Source organism: Anser anser (genome assembly GCF_964211835.1).
Source record: "Anser anser genome assembly, chromosome: 16".
Lineage (NCBI taxonomy): Eukaryota > Metazoa > Chordata > Aves > Anseriformes > Anatidae > Anser > Anser anser.
Genome location: NC_139737.1, coordinates 1,373,996 through 1,393,951, shown reverse-complemented (window position 1 = coordinate 1,393,951; position 19,956 = coordinate 1,373,996). Strand labels below are relative to the sequence as shown.

The 19,956-nt window shown below is 44.0% G+C and overlaps 1 protein-coding gene across 3 annotated transcripts in view; it reads right to left on the bottom strand.

Moving 5' to 3' along the window:
• Positions 1-1,200: 1,200 nt before the first annotated feature.
• Positions 1,201-19,956, bottom strand: part of RAD21L1 (RAD21 cohesin complex component like 1) — a 19,399-nt gene continuing 643 nt past the window's right edge. The window contains exons 2-15 of one of the 3 annotated variants that reach the window (XM_083801615.1): positions 16,007-19,164; positions 15,265-15,635; positions 13,596-13,725; positions 12,165-12,264; positions 11,605-11,711; positions 11,028-11,213; positions 10,319-10,420; positions 9,406-9,510; positions 7,895-8,124; positions 6,438-6,540; positions 5,974-6,113; positions 5,205-5,291; positions 4,385-4,462; positions 1,201-3,112 (exon numbers count right to left, since the gene is read on the bottom strand). In XM_083801615.1, coding sequence (XP_083657741.1) covers positions 2,924-3,112; positions 4,385-4,462; positions 5,205-5,291; positions 5,974-6,113; positions 6,438-6,540; positions 7,895-8,124; positions 9,406-9,510; positions 10,319-10,420; positions 11,028-11,213; positions 11,605-11,711; positions 12,165-12,264; positions 13,596-13,725; positions 15,265-15,408 — 1,701 coding nt within the window. In that variant the 5' untranslated portion in view covers positions 15,409-15,635; positions 16,007-19,164 and the 3' untranslated portion in view covers positions 1,201-2,923. The remainder of the gene's footprint in view (positions 3,113-4,384; positions 4,463-5,204; positions 5,292-5,973; positions 6,114-6,437; positions 6,541-7,894; positions 8,125-9,405; positions 9,511-10,318; positions 10,421-11,027; positions 11,214-11,604; positions 11,712-12,164; positions 12,265-13,595; positions 13,726-15,264; positions 15,636-16,006; positions 19,165-19,956) is intronic. The other 2 variants (XM_083801616.1, XM_083801617.1) reach the window with 2 other exon arrangements.

The window sequence follows — 19,956 nt, the reverse complement described above, 5'->3', positions numbered from 1 at the left end:
AGGTTCCCCTGTGGTTCTCGGCGCGGTGGCAGAGGTGGGCGCACGCTGGTAGCCGCTGGCACGGAGCCGAAGCTCTCCGGCACGTTCCGGTTGCTCCTGGTACTGCCACCCGCTGCCTTCCAGAGCCAGCCAGATGAACATCCCAAATTATTCGGAGAGTGATCGTCGAGGGTGAGGCTGCTCTGTGCCTCCCGGGACCTGGCGCGAGGCTTCCTGCGGCCGGCAGCGGGGCCTGGCCTGGCCTCCAGCTCTGCTCTGCGACCCCACGAGTGCCCAGGGGTGGTTTCAGGGATCGGGAGAGCGGAGGGGGTGTCCCCGTGCCCACACAGCTCTTACACACCTACATCTGACATCCCGCATGTGTGTGCACACACGGACTTGGGGAGGGAAACTGTTGGCGTGCCGGCAAGGCCAGAGAACTGGGTCCTACACTGGGTCAGAGTCCAACACCTGAGCACGCTTGATCAAGGACAAAATCCGAGTCCCACGTCTCAGCCACGCACAAGCACGTAGAGCCAGCTGCTGATCAACACGTTGTGCTTCCTCTGCCTTTGCAGCCTCCATTTGTAAGTCCCAGCCGGTTGTTTTGGAATTCTGACAAACCTGTTTTGTAAATACACTCTAGTCTTTCTTCACGTACTGTTTCCAGCAAGGTTTGTACCTCGTTTGTTCTGCTATACAGACTGTTTTCACTGTATATATGCCCTGACAACCTGTCTCTTGTTTATTCCTACTTGCCTTCTGCTCTCCCCCAACCTCCTTTTGTTTCCTTGCTTCCTGCTGAATCCGATGCGCAGCCTGTCCCCCTGAAAGACAGAATTAATGAATTACCACATCTGCTGCCACTGGAGCTCCTCTCACTGTCGTGGCCATGGCAGCAGCTCCAGTGTGTAAGGTGCACGCTCATTTCAGATCCCTTCTTGGGGGGAAAAATGGTGCCTTCTTCTCTCCCTGCTCTGCTCTGCATTTTGTTCCCTTCCTGACCCCTCATGCAGTCGTTGTCTCTGCCCCAAGCGCACACGCAATGCCTCAGGCCGCTGCCGAGTCTCTGACGCTGCCTCACCGGTCCCCCTGCCCATCATGTCTGGGTGCAGAGAATTTGTGAATTATCACAAGACTGCTGCGGTGTTAACATGAGCGATTGTTTTTCCATGGCTACTGAGAGCTGGGAAGGATACCCGGGACACAAGGAGTAAGAGAATGGATACCCATTCCTTTCAGAGGTAGCTTGCACTGCTGGGAGCTCGCTGGGAAGAGGCAGAACCTCGCCTTTTACAAGGTGGCAATATTTTCAATCCTCCCTCTGCCGTGGGCTCACTCCCAAGACAATGAGCTCGAGATGTGGAGAGGCAAATCCTTGCCCCCAGACTGGGACTCAGACTCCTCAGTGAAACCTCCAGGCCTCAAAGAGAAGAGCAGAACTGGCCGCTTGATTACTGTTCAAGTCAGAAAAGGAAAATACTGTTTCTTTTGCAGAGAGTGGAAAAGTTTCCCCAAAGGGGGCCGGTTTTCCCTCCCTTATACCCAGAAAAGTAACCCATCACAGAACAGCAGTGAAGGTTTTTTACTGCTTATTTTGTCAAGTAGCCTAAAATAGAAAAAATACAAGCTGAAACAACATCCCTCCATCAGCCAGCCAAACACCCCAACTCATCCTTTCCTGACCAGGGCAAAATCTTAAGTAATTTTAAAGCCTTTTTTTTTTTTTTTTTAATTCCTGTAAATAGAGACATTGAAATCAGTGAGGGCTGCTCTTCCTCGTATTCCCTAAACCCTACATATACAAACAAATTAGCACACAGCAGGGAACACCACATGTTAGCATGACTAGGCACACTGGGGTGTAACTGAAACGCACATCTGGAAAGCCAGGAAGACAATATCATCCGTCTGTTTAAATTTTAAGCAAATCACAGCGAACGCTAAGAAGGTGAACCCAAAAGACAGCTAGGTGGCTGCCAGTTTTGACCCTTCAGAACAAACACCAGTGAGCTAAGGAAACATCTTTGTTTGATTTTTATTGATTTCGTATAAAGAGACGTCAACATACCCAAAGCGCTGTGACACTCTGTTTGGAGCAGCGAACGTACAAACCATTCCATGCTGAGCAGGCTCGGTTAAGCTGCCTGCACCACATGAAAAGTATTATCTTTACAAAATGACAGTAAAGGTGTTAAAACTTTCCATAAATTAGATTAAAATGCCAAGGATTAATAATATTTCAGTTTAACTTTTTTTTTTTTAAATAGGTCTATCTACACATAAATAAAACTGTTAGTCTTTATGTAAGTATACTCCACAAAATCTAAAATTGCAGGATTTCTAGGAAGTAGGATTTCTTCCTGATGCTTACATGACTTCAGGGGTAACATAATTGTCTATCTCAAGACATGAAGATAATGCTGGAGACAGTAGCTTGTTAGACCTTAAAATACCAAAAAGTGAACATTCTTTGAAATAAATAATTTTAAATAGACTAAATTTTTTGATTAAGATAGCTTGACAGATTTCTTTTCTTGTGCTGATGGAGTAAAATGATTCACATACATGAGCCCTGCAAAAAATAATTTAGTTTCCAAAGCTGGACTCTAAGAAAGGCTTTAAAGAACTTTCACGAAGCCCTTCATAATGTAAATGTCTTATGTGGAATATGTATTTTTGCTATCTATTATCAACAGAGTAAGTAGCTGCTCATTTTATAAACATGTATGTGAGACTAAAGGTACGAGTGACCACCTTGGTACCCAGTGCTGCAGCAGCACACCTGCCCAAGCTAGTTACTTTGCAGTCCTGAGAGGTCACATAAATGAAGCTAAGCTCTGCTTAGTTCACCGTGGTTTGACAGGACTTTCATTTTTTCAAGAAAAACATTTTCTGAAAAATCAGAAACATTTTTATTAGCTTATCTGAATACTGTGTGATTTCAGTAAGCATCGAACATTCGGCCGACAGTGGCTGTAATGTCTGCAAACGGAGCGCTCTGAGCGAGCTCAATAACAAGCTGTTTCTTCAGAACAAGGAAGATGTAAAACTTGGCCGCAACTTCTTTCCGGTTATTTTTCCGACAGAGCTCCCGTAAGCTGAAGGAATTCACTCCTGATTTATTCAGGTGCTGTGGAAGGAAAATAAATAAATAAATAAATAAATTCAGTTGGGTCAGTTTAACTGCCAAAAAAAACCAAATGGATCTCATCAAGTCTAAATTGAAGCGGGTTGCTCAGAGTGATTGTTTGCTGCTTGAAGGCCTTGAGTAGGATCTTACCTTGGCATTTACATTTACATAGTGACTCTTAACATTTTATTGCCATAATATTGCTAGCACCTACATATGTTACTAACATCTACATATGCCCACAGTGCTACTGAATTCAATGAAACAGCACCGAGGCATACGATGAAGCACGCTGTAATGGTTTCCATGATTCAAAACTATAAAAATCATTGCATACCCTGTTCTTCAGAATGCCATCTATACTCTAGACAATTTCAGTCACAGATAATTAACTGTTATTATTGCCTGTTTTTTTAAGGGCTGCACATATATACGTAAGTAGTTATTTATGGGTGTTGCACTCAACCTTTTAAAAATGTTCACATAAAATAATTAAAAGAACAAGAAGGCTGCTGAGTCAAACTCTAGCACTGGGGGAAAGCTGGGCTTGGAGCAAAGTTTGGTGGATTTTGCTTTGGCAGAAGCTCAGCATTGAGATGACAGGGCGAGGGTTTGAACATTCACCACCAGGACAGCCTGTGCTGCCTCCAAGGTGCCTGTTATGGTCTCGTTGATACTGAATCATACCTTACAGCTTCACCACTTTCGAAATGATTTCTGCAGAAAAGGTAGAATAAGCTTTCCTGATGCAGACTACCCTCCCTGCTAATTTTGAAGCACTTTGAAAGCACTGGGGCATTAAAAGCTCTCTTAAAGAAGGGGTTACCAGCTTTCTTTGTAGGATAACTATCACTCATTTCCATAGCCTTAAACTCAGACACAGCTCAAGCAGATGAATAGCCAAATGAAGGCACCCTGCAGTGCATAGCTGAGATCTGGCAAACCTGTGGGCAGCTAGGAACTGGGCTTTGTAGCGATGCTCTAGAGCATCCTCATAGAAGGAAGAAAACAAGGGCTTAGCAGTACAGCAAATGCTGCTGTGAAAACAACAGTTTAGAAAATTCTAGTGATTCCAGCAGCTGCGGGAGGGTGGACATCATGTCAGGCACTCAGAATCCTGGTTTCCTACATAAACACCCAATAAAATCCAGCTACACACTGCACAGGACATGCAGCAATATGCTAAACAGTATAAGCAGGAGGTTTTCTGACATCATCCAACTGAAATCGATAGCTGTGTTTGGTATTGATTACAAAATCCACCACTGTTACCTGTAAAGTTTTTAAGAACTGAAGAGTTCTTTTGCTCTGCTTAATTTCTTCATTGTCTTTGTTTCTCGTTGCTAGCTCCTGTAGGAAATAAAACAGAAAGTTAGACAGCATGTGTAAAAAGACATACGCCGTGATGAAAAAAAGGACAAGGTTTCCAGCTCAATTGAAAATTCATCTGAAGCTGGGCACTCTGATGGCCATATATAGATTATCTGGTACTTCTGACACCTCTGCAGGCTTTGTGAAACAGAGAGAAAAGAATGTTAACCATGTTCTTTCTGCTACAGCTAGAGATATCAGGTGCAAAACCATATTATGCACTATGAAACTGGTCCCAGTGAGCCCCAGGTAGGCAGCTTCACAATAAGAGACCACTCCGTGTAACTGGGATTCTGACAGTATTTGTAGTGGTTAGGAGTCAAAAAGGACGTTCAAAAATTCAGCTTTAGGCTTTGGGCTTAGCCTCTGCAGTTGCCTGGAGACAACTCCAGAGTTTTCAGAGTGTCTGAGTATCTTCATAGTAAGTTCAGAAAGTGTTTCCTTTTTACATGGAAGCACAGTTTCTAAATAAGTTTCTAAATAAGGAGATGTTTTCCTCACTGACTCTGTAACCTTTGAAGATAAGAGTATATGTATCCCTGATAACCAAGCTATTAAAATGTTTGACCGGCAAAATATGTATTAAAGATTGTGAGCACACCAAAATTCCCTGTAAATTCATGAAATTATCTTTTTTCTTTTTTCCTTTTTTAATGTTTCTGTGAAATAATGTAGTTCTGTTCTGAAATAAGTGAGAACTGCCAGCTTTGAGTGCACATACATTTAGCTCAGCTTGCTGTGCCGGAGCTTCCTGGCCCAGTGAATTATTCACAAATGAGGAGCTCTCAGAGAAAGCAGTTGCATCCTGCTGTTAGAACAGAAAGATCAATTGGCATTACAATTTTTGCATACAGTATCATTCTCTATTACACATTTCTTCTTAAAAAAACATATAATAAATGTTTTCCAAAATGATTTGATAGTTGATATTTCTACCACGTCTTTTCTCAAATAGGAAAGGTCTTTGCTACAGTATTTATCCTACAAATATGGACTTTGTTCAGGCACAGGCCTTAAAGTTTCTGTTGCCATTGGGGCCAGTTTTGTCATTCCTTGTCAACTTTGGAGAGTCTCATATTCTCTAAAAACTCCCCCTTCACTTTAGCCTAAGAAAAGATGGCAGAAATAGATCATTTCCTATTGCTTTTTTCTCAGTTTGAGACAAAAAAGAATAATCATCTTTAGAAATGATAAAATATATTTTCAATACAAACAGGTTATATTTTATATTAAAGTTCCAATTATACTCAGTGATTATATTGTAAACTATACCGATTAATAGATATTTTAATTCATTCATTGTGCGAGTCTGCCAAAGTGCTTATAAATAAAACTATCCTGACAAGCTAATTAATACTATACTGGCTGTCTCTGTAACAGGCTTTTCAAACATATATTAATAAATTCTTTACTTCTTTTAAATGGAATCCTAACATAAAATGAAAAAAATAAATACATTTAGGTCTGTAAAATTTATGGAAACTGCTCACTAGAGTTTTGCCAAAGTTATTATCAGTTTCGTTTCTGTTACTCTGTGATGTCATTACAAATGAATCATTTCTAATTTTTCTCTCGGTCTCTGAATGAGCTGACTCCTGCAGGTAACTTGGTTCTTCCATTATCAGCATCTCTGTATTAACAAAAAAAATCAAAAATCAAAAATAAAAATTAAAAATAAAAATAAAAAAGAAACAACTGTTAATCTCTGTCCTTAAAAAAAAAAAGAAAAAAGAAAAAAAAAAAGAAAAACAGAAAAGAATACCAAAGTACTTTCACAACTTTCTCTTTTTAAAATTAACATAGCCAATTTCATTAACATTTCAACTTATTTGGCCTATGATTTATAGAATACTGCACCCAAAGTATGTGTGCACACCATGCATGTGTCTGAAACATATAAAATAGATAATATTTGTCAACAGATAATGCTGCCGCAATAGAATTAAACTGTTACCTGAGGTATCTTGTTCTTTTCTTGTTTCTTCCATTTCAGACTCCACCTGCATTACGTTTCTTGCCATCTTAAATCCGCGACTCTCAAAGCATTTTGCAAACAACTGGAAACAATTATTTTTATTTTTTACTTTCAGACTATAATGTTAGATTATTTGTAAGCACCAAAACAAAGGTATGGATATGAACTGTATATAAATTACTGCAACTGAGAATTTAGAGATTTGAATTAGGTCATTTTGAATCTGCATTTTTTACAAGTATTAGCATTTTTCAGCTTCAACTTTGGCAGTGAAATCCATGAAGAAGTCTTAGGAACAGCTAGGATCATTTTTCCCTGAACCTAGGCAGTAAGGAGGGGAGAAAGAAGGAAATATCCACATTTATCTGAGTTTTGATTTCTCTCCTCATGTACTGGTGTGAGAGTATTTTTCCTCCTCGTGAAGAACAAGCTGTAATTCTGCATCTCGACTCTAAGAGGTGAAGCTGCTCTGCTCTAATGAACCTGCAGAACTGTTCGCCTGGAGACCCTGCCTCTGAGCTCTCTCAGAGCTATACAACAGAAGAAACACAGTGCAATTAACACCAGGCTGCTGCACATGGGTTATAGCATATCCTTCTGTATCACCTTGTGTACAAGTTGATCTCTCTTTTCTTTGTCTTATCATTACCCCTAAACATAACTTCTTTGAATGATCTGTCAGATAATATGTGGGGACATGAAAGGCTTGATAGACCATATTTCCATGAAACAAATCTATCTTTCTTGCACAAAAAGAGCAGTAAGATCTACAACCACAGGTAAGGGTGTTCTGGCCTACCCTTCTAGCCCAAGGGATACTGTGATCAGGAACCCCTTGGCCTTCTGAAAGGCAAAGTCTCCTGACTGCTGTCCAGCTGGAAGCTTAATCTCCAGTTGGGAAAGTACAAAACAGATTGGCATACCTTTTTTCTAAAGTAATTAAAGATAAAATAATAATGTTTAAGCCTTATGTACCTTTAAAGTAAATGCCAAAGAAAGATATGATGCCATACTGATCACAGAGCAGAAATAAAAAATAAAATAAGAACAATTTAAAAAGGAAAAAAAATTGACAGAAATTATTATAAAAGGTATGTTAGTGTGCAGTCAGTCAGGTGCTGGTATGTGAAATGAAGTATCAATTCTCAAGTTTCTTTGTCATTTTCTACTTGATGTTGGAGCACTGAAGACTGGAGCCAGGAGCTCTACAGGTGGACTTTCTGCTGAAGTAATTAATGATGAGGACACAAATAATCATTAGGTATCCAACCGAACTGTACTGCAAAACGATACTTACAATGATGATATGCACCTGCAGTTTCCTTGGACTTCCCATAAAACCAAGACTGCAAAATCTCTCACAGTTAGATCTTAGAAGTGCAACAGTCCCATAATCTACACAGTGGAATAAAAACCTACAAGGAATAAAACTTTACCATTTGTAGCTTGGCATGAACCACAGGCTGTGTAGGGTTGGACAGGAGTGTATCCACTCCTCCTGATTCTTTCCATGCCATTGTTTTTTTTGTTGGGGGTGCAAGGTCTAACGTAACAAGGATGTCTACGCAGTTGTTAAGTTGGTTGTATATAGCACTGCAGCTGAGCTCCTTGTCTTCATCCACAAGCAACTTCCTCTTTCTTTTATTTTTTTTCCTCTGGTTGAAAGCTAAATAGAGCAAGCATTTATTAAAAAAAAAAAAAATGGTATTGACCTCAATATATCCATGATCCCTGTGACCTCGTTCACTGACATACCTGTCTGTAGTGTATTTCAGCACTGAAGGGACTACCTAGCAGAAAAGGGTATTGCTGAAGAAACTTGCAGAATTATCCCCTCTAGCCATATATTTATTGTTTGGAATTACAATATTCAAAATTCAGAAGAAATGTTTCAGCCTCCCATTTCTGATCTAGGCCTGTTTTTCACTGATAGCTGTTACACAGCGAATATACATAAATAAGGTCTAATCCACAGAAAACTTGAGCATGAAAATACCCACTGTGAGTCTAATAGACAGGTTGCAGACCTCCCGAATAGCTGCACAGGCTTTAAAATTAAACTACAAGTGGATGGAACATTTCTCCAAAAGTTTCCATAAAGTTTACCCTTTGTATTCTTGTACAGGAAATTGCCATATGTTTAATTACAGAAGGCATGAATATTGTACTAAAGAATCAGGAACACAATGACTTAATGAGAACACACGAGATACCAACAAGCCCAAGTGAGCTATCTTTAATCCATCAGGAAGTTATTTATTCCAACAATTGCTGACGCACTCAACAGGTTTCATTATCTCATAATTAATATCTGTATTTGTCAGCTTTATACTTTTGCAATAAAATTAAGATGCACATTGTAAACACAAAATAGAGACACTGATTGGTTGCATATTCATAGCTTCCTGAAAAAGTTTCCTTTACTGGAAAATTCCAGTATAGTATTCTAAAAACTATATCAATATGATCTTGTTTATTTGCTAACATCCACCAACACAATAGGTGAGGCTTAGGTTTACTCACAGAAGAAAAGAAACATTTTTCTTTTTGCATCTTAATAAAGTTAAAAGATCACGAAACAAAATTTTACAAAGGCCTGAAATTTTTAAGGTCATTATTTTACACCCAAAGGATCACTGACGTGTCACTGGCAATAGAAGTTCTGAAATTTCAGTAGCACTCATGAATAGGCTGGGGTTGCACTGCTAGCAGAACTGCAGAGCAGTAACACTTGATTTGGTATGTGGAAGGAACTGTGAGCAGAGATACGGGCAGATCAGATGATACTGATCAACCTGGTACTGTTTTTGTATAATAAATATCATAAGATAGAACTCTGACAGCAGATGAAAGTGAGAATAATCTGTTTTTCAAATATTTACACTAACAAGAAGAAAAACAAACCTAGTAGTGCAAACTGTCAGCAAAAAAACAGTCAAGTTCTGACCTGTATCATCAACTGGCTCAAGCACAAATCCTTCGTCTTCTTTAGACAAAAGTATTGTTTCATTCATTTCTGTCTTAATCGCAGTGTCTTCGCAGTTGGATTCAACTATAAGAAAACACAGCAAATAGCCCAAATAAAAAAAGATGGAATAATTTCACAATCTCATGACATATAAGACTGATATCAGACAAAAAAGATCAGAATAGAAAACTATGGTTGAGTCCATAATCTCACAATCACTTTAAGGAGTACTATCTGACACTGCTGCTGCTTGTGTCCTGCACTGCACACTTCCTTTTGCTGACACAAGAATCTGTATGATCAGGTAGTGAAACAGACTGAAGAACTAAACTGCTTCTCATTAAAGACATTCCAGATTACTCAGTTTTAAAGTCACTGTGTAATGGTGGTATAAGGATTTAAGATTTAAAGTTAAAAAATAAAAAAAAATAAAAAGATTTTTTCCAGAAGCACTTTTCAAAATTAATTTATATTTCAGCAGCTTCATTCACCAATACCCAATAAAAATAAGACTAAGAGCACCTATATGAACTACTAAAAAGTAATTTGTAGCTGAAATATGAAGTCAGACAAGCTGGTAGGTAATGTTCAAAATTCAACAAACCCTTATCCTGTTTCCTCTCCTCTACAAAAGTGATATCATACTGCCTAAGCAGCAGAGTGGATCTGAAGCGTATCCAACACAGGATAGCATATAAAAGTGTTTCTAAGCAATGTCACGTTACAAATCTAGAATTCCTAGGCCAAATTCAATTATACCTAAAATGGTGAAAAAAGTATATGAGGAAAAAAGGAAGAGAAATTAACAAAGGAAAAAGGCTGAATGTGAGTGACTTTATTGCAGGAACAGAGTGTTCACATGTGCAAGAAGGAGAAGAGACTGCAAACTCACTGGCTGTGGTGTTCTCCGGCAGATCTTGTGACGAAGGAAGTTCTTCCTCCATACCAAGAATGTCATTAATTAGGCCATTTTTCTCATCCCTCAGCAGGATTTCTTAAATATAAAACACACAGTTTTAAATCATGCTAAGTCTTAGTAGTCATGAAGTAGCCTGATACAGCCTAATGTTACTTATTCATGGTTAATTCTGTGCAAACAAAAAAAGCTCAGCTTCCACAGACATCAACGTTACAGCTGTTTTCAACAGAACAAAAAGGAGGACATTTAGGGACATGGTTTAGTGGGTAATGTTGGTGGCAGGGAGACAGCTGGACTAGATAATCCTGGAAGTCTTTTCCAACCTTAATGATTCTACGATTAGTCTTAATTCTGAGATCTCCATCTTTTCTTTGAAAAGTATGGTATTGAAATTGTTTAAAAGGTATAAATCTATAACAGTTTACATAAATATCCTAAACCATAAACATGTAGAAGATACTTCATTGCCTTTGTTATTACAACAATCAGGATAAAAAATGATGCAGCGTTTCAGCCTTTAAAATATAAACTAAAGTACTAAAAATTAAATATAAATCAAATGCTTTTAGTTCTAAAAAAAATATAATAAAATATCTTCTTTAATTCATTTTTACTTGGCAATGTCTAAACGATCATATAGTGATAAATAGCAAAAATTCTGTTAATCTGTGGCATACCCTACCAATCATATCTGCACCAGCCTCCTCATCTCCAAAACAATCCTGCTCAAAACAGTAAACATCTTCATGCAGTGCAGACTTGTCTCCATTTACACTCGCAGAGGTATGATCAGCCATGAGATTGTTGCTGCTCATTAAGAAGCTGCCATCAAAGCAGCTCTGTTTTCTTAGTGTTTCTGGTTCCTCATCTGAATAAATACAGAATTTCTGATGCTTCATCTGCATAAACTTATGTGAAACATATTTATCCATTTCCTATTTTTTCAAATAATTTTCAAAAGATCGTAAGATTTCCCATACCTCAAATTAAATAAACAACAGTCAACTTTAGCTATCAGTAAAAACCACCAAATGTTGGGTTTGATGCTCAGTCTTCAGTATCATACTATATTACTTAGGTAGAGTACTTACACAAAAATTTAAGCATGAGACCATATCATAGGCCAATCAGCACAAACATAAACAAACACTCTTTTAATAATAGCTTTTTCATGTAGGGGAATTATTCAGGCAGTACAACATTTTGCAAAAAACAGACTTTCCCTCACAGAATATTTCTAATTTCTCAACTTCTCTCACCAAAGTTTCTATCACAGAGAAGTATGTTGGTTTCGTAATCCTCTGTAAGTGTGATGTCTTCAGCTCTGCTCTGATTCAAGGTAAAATGTTCTGCAACATCAATGGCACTGATGGAAAAAAAATAGAATCAACAGAAAGCCACTATTTAAACTAGTATTTATACTAGAGCCACTATTTATACTATTTTTTGTATATTATACTATTTTTTTTATATTATACTAATTTTTTTTATATATTATGCTAATTTTTGTATGTAATTTTTTCCCAAGGTCAGTAAGTTGTTTGCAGGGCTCACTCAGACAATTTTAAATGAGAAAATCTTGCAGGATAAGTTCAAAATATTATGTTATTGTAAAGGTCTGTTGATTAAATGGACTTGGAGGAACTCTATGAAAGCACGGTTCTTGTGACTGTAGCCTTATAAAGTTTGACTCAGGATTTCGAAGAAATCAGTTATCAAATCAAAACAATTCAAAACAAATCTTGATCAGATAACTGTAAGGATATATTTTGCTTCTGGAAACACTAAAATAATGAATAAAAAGTAGGGAAGAATTTACTTTAAATCAGGTAGTGGAGTATCAAAATCATGAAATTCTTCAGGTAATGTAATGGACTGATAAGCAGCTTCAAAGCTCTGTTCTGGAAGGTCAACAAGTCCTAAAAGAAACAAAACAAAACACAATAAGTATCAATAAAATAAAAGTAACATTCTCCCAAGTAGATATAGTAAGACTATAAAGCTCTCAGGAGGGTATGCTGCCTTTATAAAGAACAGAAAGGTAAAGTTTAGGCAGGTTGTCAACAGGACCACAAAGTGAAATTAAAATTCTCAGTTTACGTATGTATTAGAAGCCACAGTTTTTTATAGACAGATAGAGAAGAGTATGCTGCTGTTAGAAACTGCCACAGGTGCTATAATGCTGTAAATACACTGGGTTTATGAACAGTTAATTAAAGTCACTGAAAGATTCTCAGCTGACATTCAGTCTGGAGTCTTTCATACCATTTTAAATTAATTACTGTTTTATTTTTCTACCCTGTGTCTATATTACACTGTTCACCAGCATCAAATAATTACAAAATGAGGCTGCAAATACGTAGTAGTCAGAAAATCCTGGAACAATTCAGGTTAGAAGGGATTTCTGAAGGTCGCCTAATCCAACCTTTGGCTCAAAACAGAATTAATTTCTAAGCTAGATCACTTTTGACTATTTCTGATGCTGGAGTTTCCACAGCATCCCTGGACAACATGTTTCAGCATTTTACTATTTCAAGTGTGATTTTTTTTCCTGCTTACATCTAGTTGGAGTTTGCCTTGCTGCAGTTGTGACCATTGTCTTTTGTTCTTGTGCTATGTGGTCCTCTACCAGCTCGTACTTATTGCAAGTGTTTCTTCTAGCATTTTCCAATGCTAGAAGTTAATGCCAACATTAACTAACTAATCTCCATCATATCCCTGAAAATCATGTAGAGTGGGTATTTGCTATTCTGCACGCAGGCTAGGTCACAAAGCACATTAAGGCTGGCAATAGATGCCAGTGTCCTGTTCGAAATCTTTTTTTTAGACAACAGTGCCTCCCCATTTGTGCCTTAAAACAACAAACGTGCAGCCTGTTTGAAAAGGATTCAGTCATCTCAGTTCGTTTCTTGCTGGCTTTGTGGCTAGAGCTCAAATCACAGTCAGATCTGGCACTAACACATTGTTAGACATGTTGTTGGTGTCATTAGAAAGGAAAACTAATTATCTAGCAATGGGGGCTGAATTCAAGCTTCTTCTTGTATGACTGTTCAAGATACTGCTTCCTTTAAAGGTGTCAAAGACCTGAAATTGCATTGAAATAAACCAGACTAAACCTTGGCAGTAGGCACCAATAAATTCAATGTCCTTTGGGATCACTAAGGTGTATTTAACAGAAACTTCCAAAATTAAGTTTTAAGATAAGAGCAGAAAAAGACACAGATATAAAAATGCAGAATTCTGTACATACCTGGGCGAAAAGCTGTCTTCATTTTTGTCAAAGCTTCACTACAGTCTGCCAAGAGGTATTTTGTTTTCCTGTGGTAAATCCGCACCACTCCTAAGAGTAAGTGTCCTGAGGTGCGGAGAGCTATTGTAAACTTTGAAATTTACAACAGAAAAGTTGTTCAGGAGTTAATATTTTTAGCCAAAAAAGAATATATATATATATATATATATTACACAGCAGTAACAGAGTTATAGCAAAATACACCAGTAGAGAGCTCTAAGAAATTCAGCAGGGCTTTGTACTGTTACAGAGGATCACAGGCAAATGAATTTCCAGAGCTGGGAACTTCTAGTTGCTTCTGTCCCTAAGCATTGCCATGCTGAAGCCTAAGCCCTGAATCAATGCTCTTGTTTCATCAACAAGGTCTCAGCTGACTACCAGTGAACAGTGTAACACATCTTGAGAAGCAAAGTAGCTGCACATATTCTAATATTTGCCACTTTGTTTATTCAAGTGAGAGGACGTTATACCAACTATGCTCTTATTTATGCAGTCTTCCTGCACCAAGAACGCTCTCCCCTTGGCCATTCCAATGCTAGACAGAGCGGCGTGCGAGGGAAAGACTACAACCTCTTTGAAAACACTTCCAAATAATAATACCAAGATCATTCTGACAAAGTTCAATTAATCATAACCCATGCAAGATAGACAATGAAATTCAGACTACCAATTATCAAGCAGGTATTTTCACAGGGAAAAAAAAAAAAAAAAAAAAACGCTTGCTCCAGCAGAAAGCCTTGGATCTCTTTAGGAATCGATTAGTGACGGTGCAAAATGTTCCTTACTGTTCCCTTGGAAGCAATTGCAACAGAGAGGCCAAGGACTGAGTCATGGATACTCAACTGCTTGCATCTGTGCTTGTTTGAATCATACCTTATCTGTGGTACACAGAGGATTAATACAGAATCTGTCATAAGCACTAATTATGCTTAATTATATATTTATCTGCCTATAATGGTGGGCCTGGAGGAATTCCACTGAAAGTTCAAGGATGGTTATGATATGTCAAAGGTTATTTATCATAAGATCGGAAAAAACGTTCTTCTTGAGTGGTCTGGGTACAATTTTATGGTAGTTTTCTCAGTCCCTTTACTTTGGTTAAGCAGCTGGCTTCTTTGTTGTTGTTTTTGAGAAAATTTCCTCAAATACTTGCAGTTCCCAAACTACGTTGCATAGCTGCAGCTAGTACTCAAAGTCTCTGAAGAAAGGCCAGTGCTACTACATGATATTGACAAGCTCGTCCCATTTCATGCAGTAGCTCAAACCCACTTACCACAATCCCTTGGCCAGCTGTGCCCACAGAGCACACTCCGGAGCTCCATCAGTATGTAGAAAAAATATATTTGAATATGTTGTGGTAAATTTTTTCTTATACTGTAGATAAATATATTCCACAGATCTCCAAGGGCTAAATAGCAAGTAAAATATTTATATCACTTTAATTTAATGGAACAGAGATTTTATCTGAGTGAGAACTGAATAAAATCACAGTAGGAATCATGCTGGTTTTGAAACAGCCACAAATTTGTCTTACTAAGTCTTCACAACAGCAATAGTCCTCTTCCCTACAGAAGATTTACATCTCTACCCCAGAACTTACCAGAAGACACTTCCCCCTTTAATAACCTACCTTTGGTGAGATGATATTTTTAACGGTAGTCTCTAAATTACATTCAAATATATGAGCTTTGGTGAGCTTCTTCTCCCAGTGGGCGGCAAGCCATATTTTGGCCAACGGCCCACGCTTGTTCACGAGCAAATGCATGTAGAACATGGTGTCGGTGCTGAGGCTCGCAGGTCACCTGTGCTGCCACTTTCCCTGGGCTTTTCCTCTTCTTCCTTGTCTTGCAGGCAAAGCAGAGAAGGGTCCTGGGGTACGAGGGGAGAGCAGACGGGCAGAGGGTGTGAAGCTCAGGGGGAAAATGTCCGTCAGGGCCTCGGAGAGAGCTGGAGCTGTGGGTCGGAGCTGACAGAGCAAACACCGGCACAGGAGGAGCACACCTGCAGGCACAAGGACAGATGTCATGGGGGACAGACAGACAGCAAGGGGCTTTCAGGGGGGCACACAGGGTTTGGGGAGGGATGGGGGCTGCAATGAAGGGCGGGAGGTGGAATGGGGCAAGCCCTGGGGAGTGGAGGGGATGGGGGGACTTAGTGGGACCCTGAGGGGATGGGGACGGGGTGGGCTAGCCTGGTGCTGAGGACATGGGGGGCTGTAGGGTGCTGAGGGGATGGGGGGGCTTCAAATGGCTGCCAGGGACTGGCGGGACTTAGCGTGGTGCTGAGGGGACGGGGATACCCAGCCTGGTCCTGAGGTGATGGACGCTGAGGAGAGCTGAGGAGAGGAGGGATTCCTGAGGGGACCGGCATACCCAGCCGGGCGCTGAGGGGATGGGGACGACTCGCCAGGGTCCCGAGGAGACGGCAGTGCCCAGCGGGACGCTGAGGGGACAGCGGGGACCTCGGCAGGGCGCTGAGGGGACGGCGGTGCCCAGCCGGGCGCTGAGGGCGGCCGCGGAGCCGGGGCCGAGGCCTGAGGGCGGCTCCCGCCAAAAGGGGAGGGCGGCGGGCGGCGGCCAGAGCCCGGCCCGGTCCCCGCAGCCCCCGCCCGGTCCCGGCACAACGGGGATGGTGCCGAGGGGACAAACGAGCCTCAGACCCCCTGCCCCGGGGGCTTTGTTCTGCAGCCAGGGGCAGCCCCGGGAGTCCTGAGCCCGGTGTGCCAGCCGCAGCTGTATCATGAGGTGCCCGTGGCTTCCCTGTCAACTCGCTGTTAGCTGACGAAAATCAGACCTCAGTTGTCACCACAAAAAGTTTTCAGCCCCTTCCCAGCGTGGCTCAGTGGCTGGGAGGAAGGGCAGGAGAGGGTTTTCTGTCATAAAGCCCCCCTGGAGCTAGGCATCCCCCTGGGGACCTGGAGGAGCCCCAGTGGCACCCACTGCCCCAGCCAGGGCACCGATCCTGCCCGGGTGCCCAGCGCTGCCCATCCTGCGGCCGGTGCCAGGCTGCATCAGCTCCAGCCATCCCAGAGCCAAGGCTGATTACCAGCCCTGGGTCCAGAGCCAGCCCCGGCCATAAATCAGTCCCCCTAAATCACTGGGTGTCCCCACCTCTGTGGCAGCCAGTGGCTGGTGCCCGAATTGCCCAGCTGCTGCCCCTGTCCTCTGCGTCACCTTGAGCCGTGCTCTGCTGCGGGATGCTGTGAGCAGCGAGGAGGCAGGGACAGGAATTCTCCTCCACGGGGCTGGATTGAGGCCAGGGGGTGCCAGGAGCCTCTGCAGGACCGGTGTCACCTGGGCTGTGCTGCAAGGGGATGTTCTGGAGGGGACCAAAGGGACACACCTGCATCCACAGCCCTCCTGGCTGTCCCCATCCTTCTCCCACTGTCCTCTGCCTGCTCGGGGCTCCAGATTTCTGTCCCCTTCATCCCTTTTTAATCATTTTGTCCGAGCAGCCTGTCCCTGTCGCCACAGCCCCATCCCACCCCCTCGCCCTGCTCCATCTCCCTGGCTCCCTCCTCCCCTCCCTCCTCTTCCTATTTATTTCCAGCTCTCTCGCAGATTCATTCTGCATTTTGGCAGTGCTGTCTCTGACCTTGGCTGTCTCCCTCCTCTCTGCGCTCCTGCGCTGGCAGCATCAATCTTGGCTGTCTCCCTCTCTCCTCCCCTTCCTGGTGCCAGCGCCCTGGGGATGCTGTGGCCCTGCCAGCCCCGGGCAGGCTCGGGGCAGTGTTTGGGGCTGCACATCTCGCTCCCACCAGCCCCAAAAAGGTCCGAGGCCAGCTCCCAGCACCCATCCAGTAAATGCAGCAGACCCAGGAGCAGCACAGCAAAAGCAGCAATGTGCGAGGGGCATCGCTCTGCCTCATCCATTAGCGGCGTCCTCGCGAGCACAGCCGTGGGTTTGGGGTGCGGGAGCACACGTTGACCCCCATTGGCAGAGTGGGTACAGATCCCAGCCCCACGCCACTGCTCCAGCACTTGTGGGCTCATCCCCGTCCACATACAGACTGGGCACGTTCAGGTGCATCGGCACCGCAGGGCTTGGGGACCCCAAAACACAGGGCGTGACGGCGTGCGTTGCTCCGCTCAGGAGCAGACCGGTGGCATTGCTGTTCCTCCTGAATTCGGCGATGTTCGAGGTGGCAGAGCTCAGTGCTGACACGCTCTCCTCCCGTCCTCGCTCCCGTCTGCCCGTCTGGTGGCACAACGTGCCCGCGTGCTCCAGATCCATCTTTTCCTGCTGATTCGGGACAATCTGTGTCCCGTGACCTACTTGTCTCTGAGCATCTTCTGCCTTCCCGCCGAGTGGGTTGGCACTAAAGCCTCTCTAAATGTGGTTAACGTGTCAGGATGCACTTACATTTATTTTTAATTCTGCCACTTTCTCAGCCCAGTTCTGGATGTGTCCCCGGGGACACTGTGCTGGGAAGCCTGTGCCTTTCGACACTGCGCTGGGAGAGGAGACAGGAGGAGCAAGCGGGTGGGTCGCAACCACACGGCACACACAGCCCGCGCTGCAAACAAAAATTAATAAAATTGTGTGTATCCACAGCCCCGACACAGCAAAAGGGGGTGAGCAGTCCCCCTTTTTTTCCCCTGTCAGAGCTCAGGTGTTGGAGCACCAGGTTCAATCCCTTTTTGGGTGGTGCAGGTCAGCAACAGCCACCCTGTGGGCACTTAGGGTCAGAGAGCTTGGGGGAGTTGCAAACCCATGTTGCGGAGCTAAACAAATAATTAAAGCAGGCAGAAAACCTTCCCAGGGCACCTTGGAGGAAAATAAAGGGGGGAAAAAAAAGGCAAGAAAAGAGGTAAAAAAATATCCAGGGTGTAATTTTTAACACAAACTTTAGAGTTTAATGCAGAAGATGCTCAAGGAAGGATAACGTTGCCACCCGTCATTAACCTGCCAAGCAGCGAGGGCAGGAGCCAAGCCTCCTCTTGCCTGGACGCGTGCAGTCAATGTGCTGGACCAAGCTCATCCTCTAAGCTCTTCAGACCTTTTTGATCAATTTTAAGTGAATTTCCCAGACCAGAGAGAGTCCCTACGGGTTTCATGAAATGGGTGGTCGGAGTTCGCTGCCACCACACAGGACATTGCCCCAAGGGGTGCCTGGAGTCAAGTGTGGCCGCAGGACTTGTACGGGGGGGACGGGGCGCAGGGCATGGGGGGCTCGGGGCAGGGGGTGCCAGCCACGTGAGCTCGCCCGGCGCTGGCAGTGGCAGCCACACATCAACTGGTGCTATCGCACACGAGCTGCTGAAGACGCTGAAGGCATGTGAATGTGCTGAAGGGGATGGCAACGTGATGGACAAATCTTCCCGGCAGCTCTCAGCAGCCCACCCGCTATCACTCGGGATTTACGTCCGCACCACCATCTCCAGGCACGGCTCCAAAAGCAGAAATAGCACACGTCTTATTAACAAACGGGCTGAAAGCGTGCTCCTGCCAGCAGGTCACTGCTGGGGCTCAGGCATGGATCCAGTTTCAGGTCAAAGAGAAGCGGAGCGTGTTCGGTAACACGAGCGCGCTGGGAAAAATGGGATAACGCAGTGAGAGACGGGGTGATGGGGAGCGCGGCGCTGCGGGACTGCAGCCGCCTCTCCTGGCTGGCACCATCCGAGGCTGGAGCACCCCACACCAAAGCCTGGGTCAAGCCCTGAATGCTTCCCGGGGGTTTGGGGTCGGGCTTGACCCTAGAAGGGGCTCTCAGCAGGTGGCTGGGCTGGAGCCCTCCCTGCTGCAGCCCCCGTCCCCAGCCCACCTCTGTCCCGTGTCCCCAGCAGGGCCAGCCGGTTGTGGGGTGCACAGCCAACACCCCATGGGCACAGCCCCGGGACGCATCCCGTGCCCTTCCCGGTGCAGACACCTCTCCGCTGCTTTACCCCTTCCATCCACACCCCTCCCCACGCAGCCCACCCTGGGGTGCCCACGGGGGGGGGGGGGGGGGGAGGGGGTCCCGGTGCCTCCAGGGTGCGCACGGAGGGGGTCCCCGCCGCAGGTGGGAGACGGTTGCGCAGACGGTGCCGGTGCACAACCGGGCTTGTGTGTGCACGTGTGTGCACGTGTGTGCCCGCGGGTCCCCCGGGGGCAGCGGCTCTACGTGTGCGGGCGTGTGTGTGTGTGTGCGGGCGGCGCCGGGAGCCCCGCGGGGCCGGCAGCTCGGGGCACCGCCGCCCTCCATCCCGAGCGGCACCGGCACCGCCACCGCCACCGGCACCGGCACCGGGCAGCCGGCGGGGGTAGGCGGCCGGGAGCCGGGGTTGGGGGGGGGGGAAGACCGAGGCGGAACCGGGGAGGCAGCGGGGGGTGAGGGAGCGGG